The sequence below is a fragment of the Procambarus clarkii genome, chromosome 90 (genome assembly GCF_040958095.1).
Source record: "Procambarus clarkii isolate CNS0578487 chromosome 90, FALCON_Pclarkii_2.0, whole genome shotgun sequence".
NCBI classification, from domain to species: domain Eukaryota; kingdom Metazoa; phylum Arthropoda; class Malacostraca; order Decapoda; family Cambaridae; genus Procambarus; species Procambarus clarkii.
The window spans coordinates 11,906,180-11,930,057 of record NC_091239.1 but is presented as its reverse complement, the minus strand read 5'-3'; the positions used below and the strand labels follow the sequence as shown (position 1 = coordinate 11,930,057).

General features: G+C 47.4%; 1 protein-coding gene across 5 annotated transcripts in view; it reads left to right on the top strand.

Moving 5' to 3' along the window:
• The window catches only part of LOC123746566 (gamma-aminobutyric acid receptor subunit alpha-6), a 186,710-nt gene that overhangs the window by 131,258 nt on the left and 31,574 nt on the right, over positions 1 to 23,878 (top strand). For all 5 annotated transcript variants that reach the window (XM_045728163.2, XM_045728165.2, XM_069318346.1 and 2 more), the window contains one exon: positions 16,461 to 16,528. In XM_045728163.2, the coding sequence (XP_045584119.1) occupies positions 16,461 to 16,528 (68 nt within the window). The remainder of the gene's footprint in view (positions 1 to 16,460; positions 16,529 to 23,878) is intronic.

Below are 23,878 nucleotides of genomic sequence, written 5' to 3'. Positions count from 1 at the left end.
TCGAGCTATACGTAGTGTGTCACGAAAGAGAAGTGAGGCGTGGAGTCTTGGCATGTACAGTTAGGTCTGGTGAACAGAGCGACAGAACAGACAACTGCATAAACCATCAACTATATTAACTACGTGATAAGTGCTTGGCCTGTCCGGGATCTGAATTAGAAGTATATTGGCAAACAAGTTGCTTAGTTATAAAATTAGTGTAAAACAAGCAGGAGAAAAATATAATTTATTTTCAAGACTCGCATCATTAGACAGTGAGAATTATATAACAAAAACGGAAGCAATTTTGTTGGAAGGTTAACTGATATAGACGCAGCAAATTGTAAACCACTTTGGGGGATAAATTATCTGTAAGATTGAAGTTGTGTGGCAAGGAACAAACTAATTATTACTACTTTAGAAACCGGATACATACTACACAACGTTACTAGGGATGTTTGTAGAGCAACATCTCTAGTAACTCGGTTGTCACTCTCCCTGAGTGACAACTGAGGACCTCGAACAGAAATCGCCAGTAGGGATGGTAAGGGGATACATCAGGGTACAAGGGAGGACCGGTCGATCAAGGCAGGGGTTCATTTCGGAGTTCGGTCATGGGATCCAATCAGTGGTACTCGCAGCTGGAATGGAGAAGAATGGACAGATGAAGTCTTAAAGTTGGAGGGTCTGAAAGCTGAGCGGGAACATGAAAGGGATAAATAGGTTAAAAAATAAATCCTTAGAACATTGTAAGAGAACAGAAGAGGCATGTATTTCTATATTAGAAATATTATTTTTAATAGAAATAGTAATAATAGAGACTATTTCGTCATAGCTACAGAATGACGAAACTAGAATAGAACATGAATATCAGAGGATTCTAAGCGATAGCATGACAGCAAACGGTATAGACTCACTCTTAAGACAGCCTAGTGCGAGTGAAAATGACAGCAGAGGCCTATTTATATTCTGCTTCAGGCAAATGGCTGAATATTATCTTAAGTTTAGGAATCAGACACAACAGAGTGGATAGTCTAATGACCACTTGGCTACACCACTGGCTAGAATGTGTACTATAGTACACATCCTATATATAGTATATATAGTATACATATAGGAGAGTGAGAAACATTTGTGTAACACTCGCATTGGAGGAATGTAGCGATTAAGAACGTCTAAAAGCCGGCGTATGGACTAGCATCCCAGCAAGCACCCGATTATTACCCTCGAAAATAGGCAGGCGTTGAACGTACAGCGTGTAGACAGGCGCTGAACGTACAGTGGTGTAGACAGGCGCTGAACGTACCGTAGTGTAGACAGACGCTGAACGTACAGTGGTGTAGACAGGCGCTGAACGTACCGTAGTGTAGACAGACGCTGAACGTACAGTGGTGTAGACAGGCGCTGAACGTACAGTGGTGTAGACAGGCGCTGAACGTACAGTGGTGTAGACAGGCGCTGAACGTACCGTAGTGTAGACAGACGCTGAACATACAGTGGTGTAGACAGGCGCTGAACGTACAGTGGTGTAGACAGGCGCTGAACGTACCGTAGTGTAGACAGACGCTGAACGTACAGTGGTGTAGACAGGCGCTGAACGTACCGTAGTGTAGACAGACGCTGAACGTACTGGTGAGGCGGTTGTGGAAGAAATTACTGCGCCAAAATCAAGATGACTGTTATATTATATTAATTATTCAATTACAGTTTAACTGATGCTAAACCTGTACTATTTCTCTTGTACTATTAGAATTAGTAGTTAGTAACAGTTGATTGATTGGTGATATACAGTTGAGAGGCGGGCCGAAAGAGCACAGCTCAACCCCCCCGCAAGCACAACTAGGTGAATACACACTCACTCGCATACACCTCACACCTGGTTGATACCTGGTTGATGGGGTTCTGGGAGTTCTTCTACTCCCCAAGCCCGGCCCGAGGCCAGGCTTGACTTGTGAGAGTTTGGTCCCCTAGGCTGTTGCTTGGAGCGGCCCGCAGGGCCACATATACCTGGTTGATGGGGTTCTGGGAGTTCTTCTACTCCCCAAGCCCGGCCCGAGGCCAGGCTTGACTTGTGAGAGTTTGGTCCACCAGGCTGTTGCTTGGAGCGGCCCGCAGGGCCACATATACCTGGTTGATGGGGTTCTGGGAGTTCTTCTACTCCCCAAGCCCGGCCCGAGGCCAGGCTTGACTTGTGAGAGTTTGGTCCACTAGGCTGTTGCTTGGAGCGGCCCGCAGGCCCACATACCCACCACAGCCCGGTTGGTCCGGCACTCTTTGGAGGAGCCAGTTGATTGACAGTTGAGAGGCGGGACCAAGGAGCGGAAGCTTATTCCCCGAAAGCACAACTTGGGGAGAACGTACACACACTCAATCTACCAACCCTCATTCTGGCGTCAATTCAATATGGCGACCAAAACCACATCAGAAAATGGAGAGGGATTTATCTGGGAAAATCGCCAAGCTATTACGACTATATAGCACTGGGAAGGGGTCAGGAAAAGTATTTGGGCTGGGACAGAGGAAAGGAATGGTGTCCATCCACTTCGACGGCCGAGGACTGAACGCCGACCTGCATGAAGCGAGACCGTTGCTTTAACAGTCTAGCCCAAGTGGTTGGACATACAGAAACGACGACGTTTCGGTCCCTCCTGGACCATTAGTCAACTCTGTATAGACGTTAAGATCTCACTGGGTTCGTATCCCACAGCACCAACCATGTTAGCGCCGTGGGCACCAGGGGCCAGATTCACGAAAGCACTTACGCAAGCACTTACGAACGTGTACATCTTTTCTCAATCTTTGGTGGCTTTGTTTACAATTATTAAACAGTTAATGAGCTCCGAAGCACCAGGAGGCTGTTTATAACAACAACAACAGTTGAATGGGAAGTTTTCATGCTTGTAAACTGTTTTAATAAATGTAACCAAAGCCGTCAAAGATTGAGGAAAGATGTACACGTTCGTAAGTGCTTGCGTAAGTGCTTTCGTGAATCTGGCCCCAGGCATCGTGTGCCTGCCAGGTGCTCGCGCACCATCGTCTCGTTAACCCCGTGTAGACCCCGAGTTATTAACCTGTCTGCCTCCACCGTATTATTCTGCAAAGCGGCTCTAATTTACTATGGAATCTTTCACTGATTTTTTTTGGCTGGAGCGTGACGGGAGTACAATGGGTGCTTGTGATGCGGGGTATAATGAACGGTGTCAGGCGGAGACTCACCTTGTTACACCTTGCCTTCACTTAATGGAATATTGTGTGTGTGTGTGTGTGTGTGTGTGCGTGTGTGTGTGCGTGTGTGTGTGTGTGTGTGTGTGTGTGTGTCTGTGTGTGTGTGTGTGTGTGTGTGTGTGTGTGTGTGTGTGTGTGTGTGTGTGTGTGTGTGTGTGTGTGTGTGTGTGCGTGCGCGCGCGTGCGTGCGTGCTCACCTAGGGGACACAGGCTGCGAGGACCTAGGCGTGTGTGTATTCACCTATTTGTACTCGCCTATTTGTGCCTATTGAGTCGAATAATATATATTCACAGGCTTCCTGTCCCCGATGGTGCGAATTAGCTCGTAATATCACTTCATACATGTTGGAAGGTGTATATAACAATACAATAATTTGATCCGAACTTATATTGCAAACATTTTATTATTATCTTGCTGTCAGTGTTTGCGTTCGGAAAATAACTTTCGTTGTATTCAATATGTTTAGAAAAATCAATGAGAGAGAACCCATAGCCTCACTGGAGAGACTATTAGGGACTCGAAGACATTGCGGGTTCAACTGTACCCATTTTGTATTAATTTATGAATTTTAATTGTAAAACTGTTAGAGCTTACAAAATACATGTTAATTACAATAAATATTCTTAGGCGGGGCACGTTCCTAGAATACAGCAAGCATTTCGCGTCTGTGTCTCAACACCGAGGCGCTGGTACAGAAAACAGGTTTCTCTGTTTTTCCTTTACAAAGTTAGGTACAGGTGCAGTCGGTTTTTTACTCCTGTTACCAGGCTGGGAGCTGTACCTAAGCCTTACTCACTAGTTTTCCCCTAGAACACGACACGTCAATCGGCTAACAGCCAGGTACTTAATTACTGTTGGATGAACGGAAGCGAATATTTAAGGACTGCCGCCTAATCAATCATCTTTAACCAGGATTCGAACCCAAACCAAATCTCGCCCGAGGCTCAGAGCGAGTGTGCTGCCACTGTGCCACCAGCGGGTTTTGATTTGCCTAACAACACCCCTCGACCAACTGTTTCAGGAACTTGCGTGCACGTTTATCTAGAGAATAAAATGTCTTTAATTACAGGGACATGAACGTGTAACCATGCATTTGAGTCCTGTAATTACTAGTCGTTTGGGTCTCCTTGTAATTAGCTGCCCAACAGCCTTCAGATTCAAAGAATGTGAATATACATGTGTATTGCGACGCTCTATCATCCCTTCTGAATTTCTAGATGACCCCACATTTGGTCGCTCCCAACTACTACCAGGTCTGTCCATGTGAAGTTGGAGCTGAATTTCTTATAGTATACTAATTCGTGTTTTGGGAAATATGTCGGAATAAGATTTTAAAACAAGAGGCCGAGAGAACACGGCCTGCAAACGAAATAGACTTCTCTTGTACTCTCGTGCTTAAACTTATCATAGGATTTGCCAATTTATTCCCGTGGATTATTTCCCACCGGAAAAAAACTACATCAAAAAACTCCTATGTCAGAAGCCAGGCTAATTTCGTTCACTCATTATATATGATTTTGAAATCTAGCAAATATTCAATTTGTGATGTTGGGCGACCAGGTTCTTTGAGGAAGTCTTGATTAGAAATGTTGGACGAGACTTGTATGAGGTCTGATTATTGTGGGATAATAATGAAAACTGGTCATGGACTGTTTGATAGAAGGAACTCGGGGAGGTAGGGGGGTGAGACAGGTAGGGGGGGTGAGGCAGGTAGGGGGGTGAGACAGGTAGGGGGGGTGAGGCAGGTAGGGGGGTGAGACAGGTAGGGGGGGTGAGACAGGTAGGGGGGTGAGACAGGTAGGGGGGGTGAGGCAGGTAGGGGGGTGAGACAGGTAGGGGGGGTGAGACAGGTAGGGGGGTGAGACAGGTAGGGGGGGTGAGACAGGTAGGGGGGTGAGACAGGTAGGGGGGTGAGACAGGTAGGGGGGGGTGAGACAGGTAGGGGGGTGAGACAGGTAGGGGGGTGAGACAGGTAGGGGGGGGTGAGACAGGTAGGGGGGGGGGTGAGACAGGTAGGGGGGTGAGACAGGTAGGGGGGGAGACAGGTAGGGGGGTGAGGCAGGTGGGGGGGGTGAGGCAGGTAGGGGGGGTGAGACAGGTAGGGGGGTGAGGCAGGTAGGGGGGTGAGGCAGGTAGGGGGGTGAGGCAGGTAGGGGGGTGAGGCAGGTAGCGGGGGTGAGGCAGGTAGGGGGGGTGAGGCAGGTAGGGGGGGTGAGGCAGGTAGGGGGGGTGAGGCAGGTAGGGGGGGTGAGGCAGGTAGGGGGGGTGAGGCAGGTAGGGGGGTGAGGCAGGTAGGGGGGTGAGGCAGGTAGGGGGGGGTGAGGCAGGTAGGGGGGTGAGGCAGGTAGGGGGGGTGAGACAGGTACGGGGGTGAGACAGGTAGGGGGGTGAGGCAGGTAAGGGGGTGAGGCAGGTAGGGGGGGTGAGGCAGGTAGGGGGGGTGAGGCAGGTAGGGGGTGAGGCAGGTAGGGGGTGAGACAGGTAGGGGGGTGAGACAGGTAGGGGGGGTGAGACAGGTAGGGGGGGTGAGGCAGGTAGGGGGGTGAGGCAGGTAGGGGAGGTGAGACAGGTAGGGGGGGTGAGACAGGTAGGGGGGTGAGGCAGGTAGGGGGGTGAGGCAGGTAGGGGGGTGAGGCAGGTAGGGGGGTGAGGCAGGTAGAGGGGTGAGGCAGGTAGGGGGGTGAGGCAGGTAGGGGGGTGAGGCAAGTAGGGGGGGTTGAGGCAGGTAGGGGGGTGAGGCAGGTAGGGGGGGGGGAAACAGGTAGGGGGTGAGGCAGGTAGGGGGGTGAGACAGGTAGAGGGGGTGAGGCAGGTAGAGGGGGGTGAGGCAGGTAGAGGGGGGTGAGGCAGGTAGAGGGGGGTGAGGCAGGTAGAGGGGGATGAGGCAGGTAGAGGGGGATGAGGCAGGTAGGGGGGGTGAGGCAGGTAGAGGGGATGAGGCAGGTAGGGGGGTGAGGCAGGTAGAGGGGGTGAGGCAGGTAGAGGGGGATGAGGCAGGTAGGGGGGTGAGGCAGGTAGGGGGGGGTGAGGCAGGTAGGGGGGGTGAGGCAGGTAGGGGGTGAGGCAGGTAGGGGGTGAGGCAGGTAGGGGGTGAGGCAGGTAGAGGGGGGTGAGGCAGGTAGAGGGGGTGAGGCAGGTAGGGGGGGGTGAGGCAGGTAGGGGGGGTGAGGCAGGTAGGGGGGTGAGGCAGGTAGAGGGGGGTGAGGCAGGTAGGGGGGTGAGGCAGGTAGAGGGGGTGAGGCAGGTAGGGGGGTGAGACAGGGGAGGATGAGGCAGGTGGAGAAGGGCATAGGAGGCCTCCTAAGCGACGCCAATACAGTGTTTGCTGCCCTGAAACACACACAAAGGATTACTATCATAGTGAAATAGGATTGTACCACGGAAAACTCTTTTTACAAGTGATAGAAAACACGGGCTACAGGGAGGGGTCAGCCTGTACAACAAACACACACGCCTCTGCACTGAGCGGCTAAACACCACACATGATATGGTGGAAGTGCTGATCGCATCACATGGGTACCAGAGACCCCGGCAGTTTCCTGGAGAACCTGATACCTGACAGCGTCCCCCAGAGTGTGGTGGCGTAGAGTGTGTCGGGAGCTCAACTGACGAGCCTCTGCAATGGCTGTTTCACATTAAGCTGATTTTAAGCTTTCACGTGGCATCTTCTTCCTCAGCCGACCGTCAACAACTGTTCAGGGTAAATGAGCTCCCACGCCCAGTGCACACCGCTTACTCCGATCAACTCCCACAACACAACATCAAGGGAAGGTTATCCATCACACAACATCAGGGGATAGTCACCCATCACACAACATCAGGGGATAGTCACCCATCACACAACATCTGGGGATAGTCACCCATCACACAACATCAGGGGATAGTCACCCACCACACAACATCCGTCCCCCTCTAACTTGAGATTATCTTGAGTTATCTTGAGTTCGTTATCTTAACTCTTCTGTCTTCCAGCGTCGTGTGGTTTAATTCCCGTAGTCTCTCATAGTTCATGCCCCTCAGGTCGGGCACTAGCTGTTGGCAAACATCTGAACCTTCTCCAATTTAGTCTTAGGCTTGACGAGATATGGACTACATGCTGGAGCTGCATACTCCAGGATTGGTCTGACACACGTGGTATACAAGGTTGTGAATGATTCCTTACACAGAACCTTGTATACCTCGCATGTCAGACCAATCCTGGAGTATGCAATGTGTGTGTGTGTGTGTGTGTGTGTGTGTGTGTGTGTGTGTGTGTGTGTGTGTGTGTGTGTGTGTGTGTGTGTGTGTGTGTGTGTGTGTGTGCTCACACCTTGTTGTAACCTATGCCTTTCGACGAACATTTGTTCAGTCCAGTGACCCGTTTCCCTTTACCATATTTACATTTAAAACTGTATATCGGTATGGCTTTGACAACTTTCTCATGTCCATTCCATGTGTGTGCGTATCTGTGCGTGTCTGTGCGTGTGTGCGTGTGGACTAAAGAGACACGCCATAGTGTGTCTGAGGCAGGAGGATCCACTCACCAGTTCAGAGTGCAATACTGTGTTTCACGGATTGCATAATAAATGACACATCCGCCGTCACTAGCAATCTGTCATCCTTACCGGCTTGTGCAGCTGTCTGTTCCGTCCAGGAGACGGCTCATTATTCATTATGTAGACAATTTTTGGCTACACTCATATTGTGTTATCTTTTTTAAACTGTCTTTTAACCCCTTTTTTTCTTCCCTCGCATTCATGTTGTTCCTCAAAAGTGTTCTAAGGAGTTTTGAAATCAAATTAAGTGTTGGGTTTATCGTGTTTTACAGAACAGTAATTAATTCTTATTGTCAGGGAGAGGTAAGACAATTTTTAGGAGAAAACGTCAAGCCATTACGTCTATATAGCACTTGGATGGGATGAGGATCTGGGATAGGCCAGAGTAACTGAATGGTGCCAGGCCATTTGGACAGTCGGAGACAGATGTAGTAGACTGGTAAAGTAATTCCTTGAGAGGCAATGTACTTATTAACTTTCAAGAGGTTTTCTAGCTTGAATTTGGCCTGCTCTTCCATTTAACAGCACTAAGAGAACAAACGAACGGCAACGAAATATGTGAAATCAGAAGAAGTTAAGCAACAGGCGAACGAATCAGATATGATAAGTCACAAACGTGAAAATCTCACCACTTGGGCTAGACGGTAGAGCGACGGTCTCGCTTCATGCAGATCGGCGTTCAATCTCCGACCGTCCAAGTGGTTGGGGCACCATTCCTTTCCCCCGTCCCATTCCAAATCCTTATCCTGACTCCTTCCCAGTGCTATATAGTCGTAATGGCTTGGCGCTTTCCCTTGATAATTCCTTCCTTCGCCGTGGATTGTTAAATAAATACCGGAAGAATTATGTGGGCTCTTTGCTTATGTTGTGTTCACTGGAAGAGTATTACCAGACGATAGCAAAGCGAACAGTATCGTGGGGTCAGTACAAAAAAGAGGAAAGAAAATTGTGTGAATTCTAGATTACTGTGAACTCCCTTGTAGAAGATGAAGGTTTTCAGAAGCTTCTCAGGGGTCCAACCTCTTCCTAATATTCGTCAACAGTCTAACAAAAAATTGGCGCCTCTACATCTAGGTTAGTTGATAATGGAAAACTGAAGTGGCAGAACAAAAAACGGCAGTCATACGCTGCAAAATGAGCTAGACACTAAAAGTGGTCCAAAATATGGCTTCTAGAATTCAACAACACCAAGTGAAAGATTGTCTGCATTGCTTTCCAATCTGGCCAGTTTTAATAGCTTTCAGAAACTTACACAAAGAGATTTACTAAAATTTATATATAGCTTATGTGACATCCACTTAAGCTTATGAGTATGTGGCCCCAATATGAAACTTAAGCTCGAAGGAACACAAAACCAAGTTTGAAGAGCTCAAGCGAACTATTTAATATGCCTAGTTCCTTAGCAAGATCCAACCACTTGGACTTGATGGTATAGCGACGGCCTCACTTCTTGTAGGACGAAGTTCGATTCCCGATGGTTCAAGTAGTTGTGCACCATTCCTTTCCCCAGTCCTATCAAAGCTCCTTGTCCTTGGATCCTTTCCAAGTGACATATAATCATATTGGCTTAGTACCATCCCTTACAATTAATTACCTTAGTTCTTGAGCTGAAGGGACATCTCCGCCATGTGGCTGAGGGAACTGAACCTTCCTACATCAGATGAAAGAAGGAAAAGAGGATGTAAAACTTTATCTGAATCTAAAGAAGCTTTACAGACGTTATAAAGAATGATAAAAATTAGGACCAACAGAATAAGGGAACACTAAAACCTGAAACACAATGAAGGCTTGGAGATTGTGAGACAGTGCTAAGCCACTAGGACACGAAAAAAGTCACACAAGTGTCAGATATATTCTCCACAAAATAAATCTGTGATCGGAACGAGTTAGAATTGGTTACCTGGTGGATACCTTGCGATGATTTCGGGGTTCAACGTCCCCGCGGTTCGGTCCGCACAATTTTAAATTCAACTAAAAAAAAAAAAGAGGATCTACTCAGCGTATTAAGCTACTAAATCGGTAGTATAAAAAGTTGAAGTTAGGAGCTGGAACCCAGCACGGCCAAACACACACAAATACACAGGAGTATAGACACACCGGAACTCGGTTCCTGCGACGGCGCTGGAACCAATCGTATTGGCGTTCGCCTTTCCATTGGGGACTTTCGGCGCCGTGGAGAGGGAGGACCTGCTGCTCTTCCACATCAACCTACCCTGGCTTTGCGCCCTAGTGAGGCCACTCCAGAGCACAACACCATAGTGTTGGTGCACAACACCATAGTCTAGTATACTCTAGATATACGCCGGTTACCCCTTCAGGTATATAATACATCAAAACCTCCACAATGCAGTTTGAGTTATCAGAAAAAAATTACGAGAAATTAATGTGATGGAAAAGAACGGCATTATGGAAGGGAAGATGGACAGAGAAAGGGAAATAGAGGCAGGACTGATAGACAGAGCCCGTAAAGCAGTAACGATAAGACATAATAATTTAGGAAATTGAATATATCAGTGATAAATGAGTGAAGGAATAGAATGCCAGTGAAGAGGAGACAACGGTGGTGGTCATAAGGAGACGGCGAGCGAGAGGGGAAAACACTGAGAAAAAGTGATAAAGTGAACGCACTCCTCGAGTGGAGGGGGGAGGGGTTGCGCACCATTCGAGATGAACGCACTCCTCACCACTGGAGAAGAACGCACTCGCTGGAGATTACCAGTCTTCTATGACTGGGAGAGTCTCATCAATCGGAGACGTCAATCAGAGTCTTCAGGTGACATCAGTCATCAATCAGAGTCTTCAGGTGACATCAGTCATCAATCAGAGTCTTCAGGTGACATCAGGCAGTGTCTGTTCATCCTCAAGTACTAACGGTTGAACATCCGCGAGTCCTCACCTTCGAAGTCCGCGTCGCCGGGCAGGAGAGCACAGAGGGCGGCGAGGGTGAACCAGTACACCCAGTGCAGGGCATCGAGGGCCCTGAAGGAGCACACCGTCGCCCAGACCACGTGCCATAGGTCCCGCTGGGCATGATGCCCGGGGCCCAGCACCTCCCTAAGGAGGCGCTGCATCTACAACACTTGTTCCGTCCGCGCCCAAGCTATCACGACGGAACCTACGACGGGCACCCTGGCCCAGGCGGTCTCAGGGTCGTCGGTTAGGAGGGATAGTTTGTTGGTGGACAGCGGCCGCTTCCACCAGGGGATGGCGTCGTATGTCTGGGTCAGCTGTGTCAGCAGCTGGAGTCTGTGGCTGGCGGAGAAGTTGGCGCACAGTAGGGCTGTCAGCCACGCCACCAGCACCATCATCACGTACTGTATTACCTTTATTTTCATCATATTCGACACAAATATTTTTAATCCACGAACAAATTTTCTTTGGTGTTTTTATATTTATTTTAGTTCCGCCTAGAGGCGAGATTTTGATGGAAGAGAGATTTGTAAACCAAGCAGTGACTCCCCCCCCCTTCCACTCCTTCCCCACCCCCTGTACAACCACTTGGGCTGGACGGTAGAGCGAGAGTCTTGCTTCATGCAGGTCGGCGTTCAATCCCCGACCGTCCAAGTGGTTGGGCACCATTCCTTACCCCCGTCCCATCCCAAATCCTTATTCTGAGTGCTATAGTTGTAATGGCTTGGCGCATTATACTGATAATTACCTTACCCCCTTCCTATCTAACACCCTCCCCGTCCCACACCTCTCTCGTCAACCTCTACCTCCCTCGTCAACCTCTACCTCCCTACAACTCTCGAATGGTTCTTGTTGTTATAGATTCAGCTACTCGGACCAAGTTCTAAGAAGCACGGGCTATGGTGAGCCCGTAATTTACCTGGCACAGGAGCGGGGCAAGTAGCACGGGCTATGGTGAGCCCGTAGAGTCTGTGTGTGTGTGTCACACACTCAGACTCACATCCCCAGGATGCAGCCCGTAGCAGCTGTCTAACTCCCAGGTACCTATTTACTGCTAGGTGAACAGGTGCATCAAGGAGAAAGAAACTACCCATTTTGTTCTGCCTCTCCCGGGGATCGAACTCGGGCCCTTTGGACTACGACCCCAGAGCGATGTCCACTTAGCCGCGAGGCCCTCAAAGGCCCCCCCCCCCCCCCCACACACACACACACCATGTGTGTGTGTGTATATGTCTGTGTTAGGGGTTGGAGTATTTGTGTGCGTGTTCGTGTGAATCAGTTGATATGTGAGTCGATGCGAGTTTGTATTTACGTGTGAAGATGGGTGTGAGTGCGTAGGAGGGTGTGTGAAGTGTGTGTGGGTTGGCGGGTGGTTGTCTGCGTGAGGAAGCAGTCATCAACGCTTCGAAAGGTTAGAGTTCGACTTTGAAATACTCATTCACTAGCAACCCTTGACTTGGTAAAGGTCGGGTAAGGCCTATGTCCCTTGGTGTAGGGGCGGTTAAATATTAATGTTACTTGTTGACACATGGGGGTTGGGGGAGACCAAATGGATATAGCTAGTTTATACACCATAACTAGAAGGGTGTGGCAAGTGTACACTAACTTGCAGTGATTAGAAGTTGTGAAGTGTCATGGCTTGATGTAGGAAGTAAGAGAAAGTTGGCGAGGGACTCGGCTTGGTGCAGAAAGTTGGCGAGGGCCTCAGCTTGGTGTAGAGAGTAAGAGAAAGTTGGCGAGGGACTCGGCTTGGAGCAGAAAGTTGGCGAGGGTCTTGGCTTGATGTAGAAAGTAAGAGAAAGTTGGCGAGGGCCTCGACATGAAGCGGTATGACAGAAGACAGAGCGGGACAGGTGTGTGATTCCCCAGCACCTGAGGCCTCATTAATAAGAGACTCGTGGCGATAATTAATAGACCAGATTTCATAACTCATCCTTAGACTTCATAGAAATTAATGATTATGAAAAGCATATATAAATACATGTATATATATAATGTACGTATGTATAGATATACACATACCTATGAGATAACCTCTGAGTGAATGACTGCATATCATTCGCTGTCTAGAATGTCTTCGGGATATCCTCACCGACATTTGCAGTTGGAATTGTCTGGGGTACGGGACGGACATATTTTAGTTGGTGTTGGCCTATATTAAATGCTTTAAAAAATATTAGCAATTATATGCACCCCTCCCCCACCCCCTTCCCCAGGCGATTTTCATGCGGTCACGTGTGAAACATGGAGGGGAATTCTGTGGAGTTCTTAGTTTCCTGGGAGACCTTTTCAGTAGTTTCATTGCCTCTTAATACAGTTTCTGAGAGAAAGGGAAGATGCGGGAGGAGGAGCGGAGTGATGTAAGGGAGGACAAAGATAATGGGGACAAGGGAGGGGTTAAGGGGTAGACAGATGTAGGACACTATAGGGGGGACCTATGGCAACACCGTCCTAACTTGTCTTCTTTTTTCTTTCTTAAGTTGCCTAAAGTAAATTTAAAGCTGGTGTCTTCCTCACACCCTGGATAAAAAAAAGAGGCTTGAATGCAAGGAATTCCCAAAGACGCTCACTAGGAAGGAGAAAGCAGTTTGGAACGGCTTTGTCACAGTGGTTCGGGGCCTTCCTGAACAATCTCAAATCCAAAAACTACGTTTAGCAGTATAAGACTACGACACAGTCTAGTGGGCACAGTACCGAAAAGTAACGTTAATTCAACATTGAACCAATGCTCCTAATTAAGTCAACATTGAACATTGCAATGCTTCTAATTAAGTCCATCCCCCTCCCACAGACCGGGACTCTCCACCCCCCCCCTGCCTCTCCCCTCCCCCTCCCACAGACCGGGACTCTTCCCCCCCCCCCTGCCTCTCCCATCACCCTCCCACAGACCGGGACTCTCCCCCGCCCCCCCTGCCTCTCCCATCACCATCCCACAGACCGGGACTCTTCCCCCCCCCCCCCTGCCTCTCCCATCACCCTCCCACAGACCGGGACTCTTCCCCCCCCCCCTGCCTCTCCCATCACCCTCCCACAGACCGGGACTCTTCCCCGCCCCCCCTGCCTCTCCCATCACCCTCCCACAGACCGGGACTCTCCCCCGCCCCCCCTGCCTCTCCCATCACCCTCCCACAGACCGGGACTCTCCCCCCCCCCCCTTGCCTCTCCCATCCCCCCTCCCACAGGCCGGGACTCTCCCCCCCCCTTGCCTCTCCCATCCCCCCTCCCACAGGCCGGGACTCTCCACCACTGGTACTCTCTCCCACAACCTCTACAGGTCAATTGTTGATAGACGTAATGTCTTGACCTGCGTCCTGTGTCTTGTCTTCCTCCCAGCCCTTCCCTTCCATCCATTATCTCCCTGCTTCTCTTCCCTTCCTGCCTGCCTCCCCATTCCCGCATACTTCCTGCATTCCTACATTCCTTGCCTCCCAACCCCTCACATTCCTTCTCTTACTCCGGGATGCAACCCTGTCCTCTTAAAAAGAACGTCGCTTTTGGCCGTTTGCCCGTATGGCCGAATTTGAACGTAATTTGAAAATTAAAAAACATGAATAAATTTGGGATTTTTTTTTCAACAGTAGTAAGTTAAGGGTCCTCTGATAGGTCAGGTGGGCAGGAAATTCTCATAAAGTTTCAAAACGTTATGAAAAACGTGAATTGAAAGTCATCTATTCTAACCTTACAGCGTCGGCCGGACGACTCAAACAGAAAACGGAACAGTACGTCACTTTTGTGAGTCGATTTCGTTTCAAATTACGTCCAAATTTGGCCATAGCGCGCATACGAGCCAAAAGTGACGTTATTTTTAATAGGACGGGTTGCTCTATCTCCCTCCCTCCCTCCCTCCCCCTCCCTGAATCCTTCACCCTAACCATGTCTCTCTCCCCCTTTATTGCCTACCTCCACATTTCTGCATACCTCACCATACCTGCTTCCTTACCCATCCCTGCCTCTCTCCATCCTGCCTTCTTCCTTCCCTCCCTCCCCCTGCCTGCCTCCCTCCCTCCGTGCCTGCCTGCCTCCCTCCCCCCGTGCCTGCCTGCCTCCCTCCCTCCCCCCCTGCCTGCCTGCCTGCCTCCCTCCCTCCCTCCCTCCCTCCCTCCCTCCCTCCCTCCCCCCCCCCTCCCTCCCTGCCTGCCTGCCTCCCTCCCTCCCTCCCTCCCTCCCTCCCTCCCTCTATCCCTCCCCCCCTGCCTCCCTCCCCCCCCTGCCTGCCTCCCCCCCTGCCTGCCTCCCCCCCTGCCTGCCTCCCCCCCTGCCTGCCTCCCTCCCTCCCCCCCTGCCTGCCTCCCCCCCCCTGCCTGCCTGCCTCCCCCCCTGCCTGCCTCCCCCCCTGCCTGCCTCCCCCCCCCCTGCCTGCCTCCCCCCTTGCCTGCCTCCCCCCTGCCTCCCCCCCTGCCTGCCTCCCCCCCCTGCCTGCCTCCCCCCTGCCTCCCCCCCTGCCTGCCTGCCTCCCTCCTGGCAGGTGACAACACCTGCTGGTCGCCAGGTGCTCCTGTGCTCACACGCGTCTACTTTCTCACGCTCCTGTCAGGAGCGTCGATAGTAACATAATCATATCTTTAGGCTTCTCGGTGCTGGCTTGCCATAACACCCCCTCTTCCCCTGCCCCTCAGCCCCCACCCCCTCAACCCCCACCCCCTCAACCCCCACCCCCCTCAACCCCCACCCCCTCAACCCCCACCCCCCTCAACCCCCACCCCCTCAACCCCCACCCCCCTCAACCCCCACCCCCCTCAACCCCCACCCCCCTCAACCCCCACCCCCACCCCCTCAACCCCCACCCCCTCAACCCCCACCCCCTCAACCCCCACCCCCCTCAATCCCCACCCCCCTCAATCACCACCCCCCTCAATCCCCACCCCTTCAACCCCCACCCCCCTCAACCCCCACCCCTTCAACCCCCACCCCCTCAACCCCCCACCGCCTCAACCCCCCACCGCCTCAACCCCCCACCGCCTCAACCCCCCACCGCCTCAGCCCCCCACCGCCTCAACCCCCCACCGCCTCAACCCCCCACCGCCTCAACCCCCCACCGCCTCAACCCCCCACCCGCTCCAACACCCCCCCCCCCCTCCCCCCCCCCCCCCCTCAGTCTCCGGCAAGGGTGCCATCGTCCAGGAGCCAGAGGTGCAGCTCGCCTGTTACACTATCAGTGACCTTTTTTATGGCTAAGCGCAATAGGACGGGGGCTAAAGAGGCCCTGATGGACACCTTCACACGAGCCTATGTCATGTTCCCCGGAGAGAAGCATGAAGCCACCACTGTAACATGATTGGATGGGTGGATAAGGAGGAGAGAAATGGCTGCGAACAGCTCGGAGAACAGCATCACTTTGGGCTTGATTGAAGACCTTTAAAAAATCAATCTTGGTTATTTAAATCAAGCTTTCTCGTCTGTGGAAGTGGATACGAATGCTCGAATTACATACAGTTACAGACTAGGGGGATCCCAAACTCCAAGCTGATTAGGTTTTATCAAGACGGCTGCTACCATTCCAACTGTGAGGTTCAGATCCTGAACTCATTATGTGCCTCTGTAACCCTTTAACAACCGCCCCCGGAATGGGTATGGGATGCATAATAAATGACTAAACTCAACCAGCTGGCTGATCGAACCGCAGCTACGGCGTCGGTGGGAGTAGCCAATGTGTTTGGTAAGCACAGGTAAGCTATACCACACTACCACAACCACTAAAGAAAGGAAAATTATTCCACAATTCTGTCTAGATCTTTACACATATGCAATATTATAACCATTTATATTTGATCCATCATCACTACTGCTCTAAATCATAGTTTGTCTTCCAGGTCCGCCCACCACCATAATGGTCAACATGAATGTCCGCTCAATGGGACCCTTCTCCGAGAAACAAGAGGTAAGCTCAGTGTCTCCTGTGGGCACCATTCCTTCCCACCGTCCCATCCCAAATCTTTATCCTGACCCCTTCCCAGTGCTATATAGTCGTAATGGCTTGGCGCTTTCCCCTAAAAATTTCCTTACCTCAGTGCCTCCTGGCCATCTCTCAGTAGACTAGAGTAATGATCATCTTTCTCTTGAATTGCGTTTGCTCTCTAGTAACTACATATTCGTGAGTAACTGCATTTGTGAATCACGGTTTGTTCAGACCATTTAGGTGATAAGTGTTTTTGTTACATATTCCCAGGCTATAATATTTACTTGTAGTCAGTTTCGGTTGCTGTCCAAACACGAGTTATTCCTCTTTTCTTATGTTTTTGATCGTACATCATTTAAGACAGAAATAAATCACAAATATTTGAATGGTTCAAGCAAATTTTTTAAAAATATCTTCTTAATGGTTTTAAAAAAACAGTGGACATTATTGTTATTCAGTTATGTTAATTCACATTTTACCTGTGTGTAGGCTTTTTATAATTAATGTAATTGGGATTAAATACCATGTAAAGGCAATTTCTTGAAAATTGTATGCACTAGTTTAGACCTAATTCTTGGAACAATGATTTAATCTGGAACTAGAGACTTCACTGTGGACACTGTCAGACCTCTGTGGGGCCTCGTAGCCTGGTGGATAGCGCGCAGGACTTGTAATTCTGTGGCGCGGGTTCGATTCCCGCACGAGGCAGAAACAAATGGGCAAAGTTTCTTTCACCCTAAGTGCCCCTGTTACCTAGCAGTAAATAGGTACCTGGGAGTTAGTCAGCTGTCACGGGCTGCTTCCTGGGGTGTGTGTGTGTGTGGTGTGGAAAAAAAAAGAGTAGTTAGTAAACAGTTGATTGACAGTTGAGAGGCGGGCCGAAAGAGCAAAGCTCAACCCCCGCAAAAACACAAGTAGTAAACACCTAAACACCTGAATATTATTCTTGAAACTGCGCAACACATCAACAAACTGTTTTGATCTTGTTTACAAGTGTTTGAATTCAAAGTCAATATATATTGTAGTCATTACATTGCCATTGATCTTTCTGATCTCAATACACTGTGCAACGAATAATGTAACACTTCCTCAACCAACCTTCCTAAAATGATGGTACTTATGACCAACAGTCAATTTTTGTACGTTTGACAAAACAGTTGCTGTAAGTATTCCCTGGAAATACAAACCGAAATTCTCTATTTTCCGCTTGTTACAACTTGTAATAAAGTTGTTACATATTGGCTTAACGTGTTTATGACGTATTAGAACGTTGTTATAACTGGTTAGGTGTTAAAACTTATTCGAACGTTGTACCAATGTCGTAATTTCGGTGTGTGTTTAGCGGGTTATCATTGTTGGAGGAGAGGCTGAGTCTCATGCAGCACTAGCGAGCTATTGTTAAACAGCCTTCTGGTCTTGTCTCAGGCACAGCCTCACCTGAATAGTGAACCTTCTCTCAGTCAGGAATCCTGGGTTCGAATCCCAGGTGGGTGTGAAATGGTTGAGGGCATGTTTCTTATCATCCAATGCTTCTGTTCACCTGGCAGTAAATAGGACTGGGGAATAGTTAACTGTTGTGGGGTTGCATCATGGAAGGATCGGAAGTTCGACCTTCAGGGGGTGGGACCCAGAGGTCCATACATACACAACCAGAAGTGATACGCCCTATATATATTTTGTATGATGTGTACGTGATACATAATATACATATATTTGAACGTCTCTAGCGTTTGTTCTGTCAGTTAAGTTTACGCAACCAAAGCCATCTAGAGACTGGCTTGCTCGCTTCACCTCTCGATCTATCTAACTTTACCATCTAAGCCACCTGGGAGACACAGTGCTTTGACCTTCTCTCTCTCTCTTTGTCCTGCCTCTCTTCCAGCCCCTTTAACTTTCTCTTCCGCAGGTCACCCTTTCCCTCATCTCCTCTCTCATCCTCTCCACTATCTCTTCATTGTTACTCATTTCTCTCTCTCTCTCTCTCTCTCTCTCTCTCTCTCTCTCTCTCTCTCTCTCTCTCTCTCTCTCTCTCTCTCATCCTCTCCATTATCTCTTCCTTATCATTATAATGATTCTCTATGGTCAAGTTGTTAATAACACTAGTTACTATAACAGTTATCTTACCCTTTCAAAGTAGGATACATAAATATACGTGTGTATGTGTAAATATACGTATGTATACGTATATGTGTAAGCTAGTTAGAAATGCATTTCACCTTTTGTAAATGCACATTAATCTCATTATGTATTGTATTAAACAATTAACATACTTCGAACGCTGTTTATGTAGGACCGACGTAAATGTATGCATTTATGTCTGTCGGTTTGATTAGCATTTTTAAAGCTCTACAATCACCTAATGTGGTTGAGTGTTCAAATGAATCACTAAACTTTATGTCTAACAGATTAATAAACCTGTCCAGTGGAGGACAGAATGTATGCTTATATGCTGGTTAGAACTGTAAATGTGTGGCCACGTCTGTGGTAGGAGAACAAAAGCCCTTCCTTCCCTTCCCTTTCCCCTCCCCTTTCCCCTTCCCCCTCCCCTTCCCTCACTCCTTCCCCCTCCCCTTCCTTCTCTCCTGGCTCTTCTTCTTCCTTACTGCCTTCTCTCACCACATCGCACATTATTCCTCTTCTCTTTTCTCTTAACTTCCATATTCCGGTACTCTTCCAACTTCTTAAGAGGGGGGGGGGGGAGTTACGGTGAGTTTCCATGAATGTGTAACTTGTAGCTTCGTTATTCGTACCCGTTGTGTTCGTACCTGCCTTGTTTGATACCTGCGTTGTTCGGTTCCTGCGTTGTTCGGTACCTGCGTTGTTCGGTACCTGCGTTGTTCGGTTCTTGCGTTGTTTGATACCTGCATTGTTTCATACCTGCATTGTTTGATACCTGTATTGTTTGATACCTGTATTGTTTGATACCTGCGTTGTTCGAAACACGCTGCTTAACAATCGGTGTCTGAGGCTTCAATCTGTATTGACAAAAATGATAATACTTAAACTCAATTTTTTTCTGAAAGAATCGATATTTTAACATTTTCTTTTGCAAGATGGACCCGCCATGAATAAGACTGTAGTGAGGCGCTGACATATAACCTCAGCCTCGACATATGGCACGAAAGTGTCAACTTTTCAGTCCGTTCTGGTCCCTCAAGTCCACGATGGACCAAAACGTCATAGCACGCATTTCACTTCATATGTGATGGTTCAACGACGTTGTTGTGTCTTGCTCGTTGCATAGAGAAAGCTCCTTCATGTTCACTTGTATCGTGTGACTGGACTTTTGTTTTTTCTGTCACTTGCATTTCCAAGTTCCCATGCGTTGTGAAAATTAATATATTATTTATATTATTTTTAATATTAATTTTAATATTATTTGTATATATTATTGGTGTAAGTTTTTTTTTTTGTTTTAAAAGAATGAACACTATATTGAATATATATTGAACTTTATTGGGGCAGAAATTTTTTTGGGCCGAGTTGTTGCTCCAAATACTTTTTTTTCTATCCGCCACAAAAAATATTTATTATTTATATATATATATATATTTTATTTTTATTTTTTTATTTTATTTTTTTTTTTTACCAAAGGGCCACATCGTGCAATTGTTTCCTCTCATTTAAAGGTCAACAATAATGATGACAGCGAAGCCTCCCAGGTGACGCCCCGAGACAATAGATGTTAATTAAATACTTTTATTACCAGTCTGCCTTACTACAATAACATGTGTTCAGCTACATTTTATAAAAACAAAATCTGTGAACCTTGAACTAATCAAATTTAGTTTCCATTTTCATTTTCCAGGTGTTGGTGAAACCATTTTTTCTTTCTTTTACCACAGCCAACACAAATATTTTTTTATATTGCTCAAGTTATTGTGACATTTATGACATAAAGTTTTCGTCTTTTATTAAGAGTAAAAGATTAATTTATTAGAATATGTTTATATTTTTGTATTGTATATAATTTAAAAGGATTCATAACAAAGTTTAAGTTTTAAGGGATTGACAGTCAATTTTACGTTTATATTTGTTTGTTTGATGGCTGCGTCATAGAGAAGATTAATGGGACATAGTGGAGATAATAGAGGTCACAGCTGTTACAATGGTGGCAATTCTTGTCATAATAGAGGAGTTAGGACTTGGGTCACAGTGAAAATTATCGAGTTATAACTCTCCTAACTGCAGTCATTGATCTAATAATGATTATAATTGCCCATTACTACTATTTGGTCGACCTTCTCAGTGGCATTATGAAGCCTATTAGCGTGGATACGTGTAAGAAAACAAGTACAACTCACAGTACTTGACTAGAGATCATAGATACATATTAATTCGCGATAGGAATAATGTAGAGAAAATTGCTCCACAAACTCATGATCGTTCAGTCTTAGAGAGAAGTCTAACATAAACTGCACAATCTCTTTAATTAATGGATATAGGTCGTGCACCTCCGAATCGAACCTTGGGAAGGGGATTCCAAGTTGTGGAGTTCGTCGTTAAATTATTTAATGTGGCTAGCACTGTGTTTGGCTACAAAAAAAAACGGCAGTATTAAACGGAAATGGATTCTCTGAACTTCCTGGGTTATTTTTAAACAATATCCAATACTGTAAATGGTTGGGCATTTACTTATGTTGTGTCATTGGAATTCTATACAGATCAGAGGGACATATACGTCAAACTGAAAACCAAATTATTACTTAATACCTGTAATGGTTACGTCACAGCTCTGCCTTAGCCTCTCACTGCAGTAAGAACTTGAGATTATACGGGAATCCTAATCAGGTTTTCAAAACTAATGTGTGTACTTTCCTGTACACACATTAGTATGTAATATCGTTGAAGACATGCTGTGTTGTTTACACACACGCCCACTCCTCTATGTGGCACTTGAAATAATTCACTGTCTCTTCTCTTCACCCCAAGAGGTCAGCAATCCTGGCACGTTGACCAACATGTAACCGCCTCTACAGCTCTTGTACCCTCGAGTTAGCGTTCTTAAAAACGGCCATAACCTTGGTGTGGAAACCATTTCTCTTGTTCAGTCAACCAGGCGTCATAAGCAAACCTGCGGTTATTATTGAATCCCTTGAGATGAGGACTCTAGCCAGACATTTAAGGTGACTTAGGTCCAACTTGAAGGGAGGCTGGTAGGCCCATCTCGCCAAATGGAGTGGTTTAATATACCTTATCTAGCCGAGCGATTTAGGTAGAAAAAACTTTTAGTAATATTTAAAATTGTAGTAATAACTGTGGTTCTAATTATTAGTTTCTGAAATCAAAGATACTTATGTTGGTGGCTCTAGTTCGGGTATCTACTACAGATAGCCTTAGTGATGATGGCGGCCTTAATGGTAACATTGGTGTCCAAAATCTCGATTACATATATATATAATAATATATAATATATTAATATATATATAATATCTATATTATAGAGATAAAAGCTATGATATTTACAATTTCTTTACGTTTAAGATAAGAAAATATTCACTTGCCACAGGTGTTGGGAGGGGAAGTGTGATACCTGTCCCAGGTCATCCACCTGCCGCAGGTGGTGTTCGCTCCCAAGATATCAAAGTTTCACAGTTAAAGAGGAGACAGTCACGACCCCCATGCCCCTCTGTCGAATAATCACCAATATGTGTTTGTATATATATAATATAATATATATATGTAATTATATATATATATATATATATATATATATATATATATATATATATATATATATATATATATATATATATATATTATACATACACATACTGGAGGCGTGCCTGGCGGTACCCGGGACAGTGTCTCTCTCCCCTTCTTATCCCGTCTTTCCCGTCTGCCTTCAACCTTGAACAGACATATATTTCTATTTATTTATACAGCGGGGAACCCGTCAGTGCCCGGGTCCTGTCTCTTTTCCCCCCCTCTCCCTCTTCTATTCCGCTCTTACCTCTTAACACCCCTCTCCCCTCCTCCTCCCCCCCTCTCCCTCCCCTCTCTTTTCTCTACCCCTTTCTCTCAACAGTCATGATAACACAATGTAACAGTAATATTTTCTGGTCTCTTATGCCTCCACAATATAGAAAACGGCTGTTGTTCCTGTCAAACTTTGATCTATGCCTCAGCTTAGGGGGAGACTTCTTGAAGGCTGTCGACTCGTCGTCTCCGTCACATTGTTTCATAAGACTGCAGCCTCCAGGTATCTTCAAGACGTCAGCCCCCAAGCTGCCTTAAGCAACGAGTGAAACAAAGTTTGAAGGGAAAAAATTTGTCATTTTATATACTTTGGAGGCGTAAGCAATCAGGAAATAACATGGTCTAGGAGAAAAAATTAATTTCTAACTGTTCTGAATAAGATTAATGTATATCATTCACTGCCAACCTATAAGCTCTTCAGCTCTTCTTTAACCACTACTTCAAAATACCGTTGTTGTTTTTGTTTAAGATTTAGAAATAAAACCAAAATGCTTCTCTCCTCTACCTAAATGCCTCTCTCCTCTCCCACCTATTCATCCCAACCCCTCTCAGCTTCACCCCCACCCCTCTCAGCTTCACCCCCACCCCAACTTCCCCCTCGCGCCCCCCCCTCCTAACAGTCGCCAATAATCCTCAAATCTCGACCTATCCCATCTCCACTGTTGCATAGCACCCTCTTGCCCCATCGCGAAAACCAATATTACCAAAGGACCTTTTTCTATCCAGCTGAGTGTTCCCCCCCCCCCACCCCACCCCCAGCTTCCGTCCCTCCACCCTCCCCATCGACCCCCACCTCCCCACCTCTTCCATACTCTCACCCCTCTCATGCTATCTTGAGAGGTTATCTTGAGATGATTTCGGGGCTTTTTAGTGTCCCCGCGGCCCGGTCCTCAACCAGGCCTCCACCCCCCAGGAAGCAGCCCGTGACAGCTGACTAGCACCCAGGTACCTATTTACTGCTAGGTAACAGGGGCATAGGGTGAAAGAAACTCTGCCCATTGTTTCTCTCCGGAGCCCGGGATTGAACCCGGAACCACAGGATCACAAGTCCAGCGTACTGTCCGCTCGGCCGACCGGCTCCTTAGCGAGACTTATCGCACATAGCGAGAGAACAAGCGACTAAGAGCAGAAAAATAACTGTGAATGAGAAGCCAAAGACATAAATGAATAATAAATTAACATTAGTAGTAATGAAATAATAGAAACTAGCAAACAATACATTATCAAACACGTGATCGATCACCTTCAATAAACTCATCACGAAATGGAAAAGGATTATATTACTGGTTCTTATAAAAGCGCGCGGCATAGCGCTGTGTTGCAGTGGTTATGTCACAGTCATCAGTAAGGTTA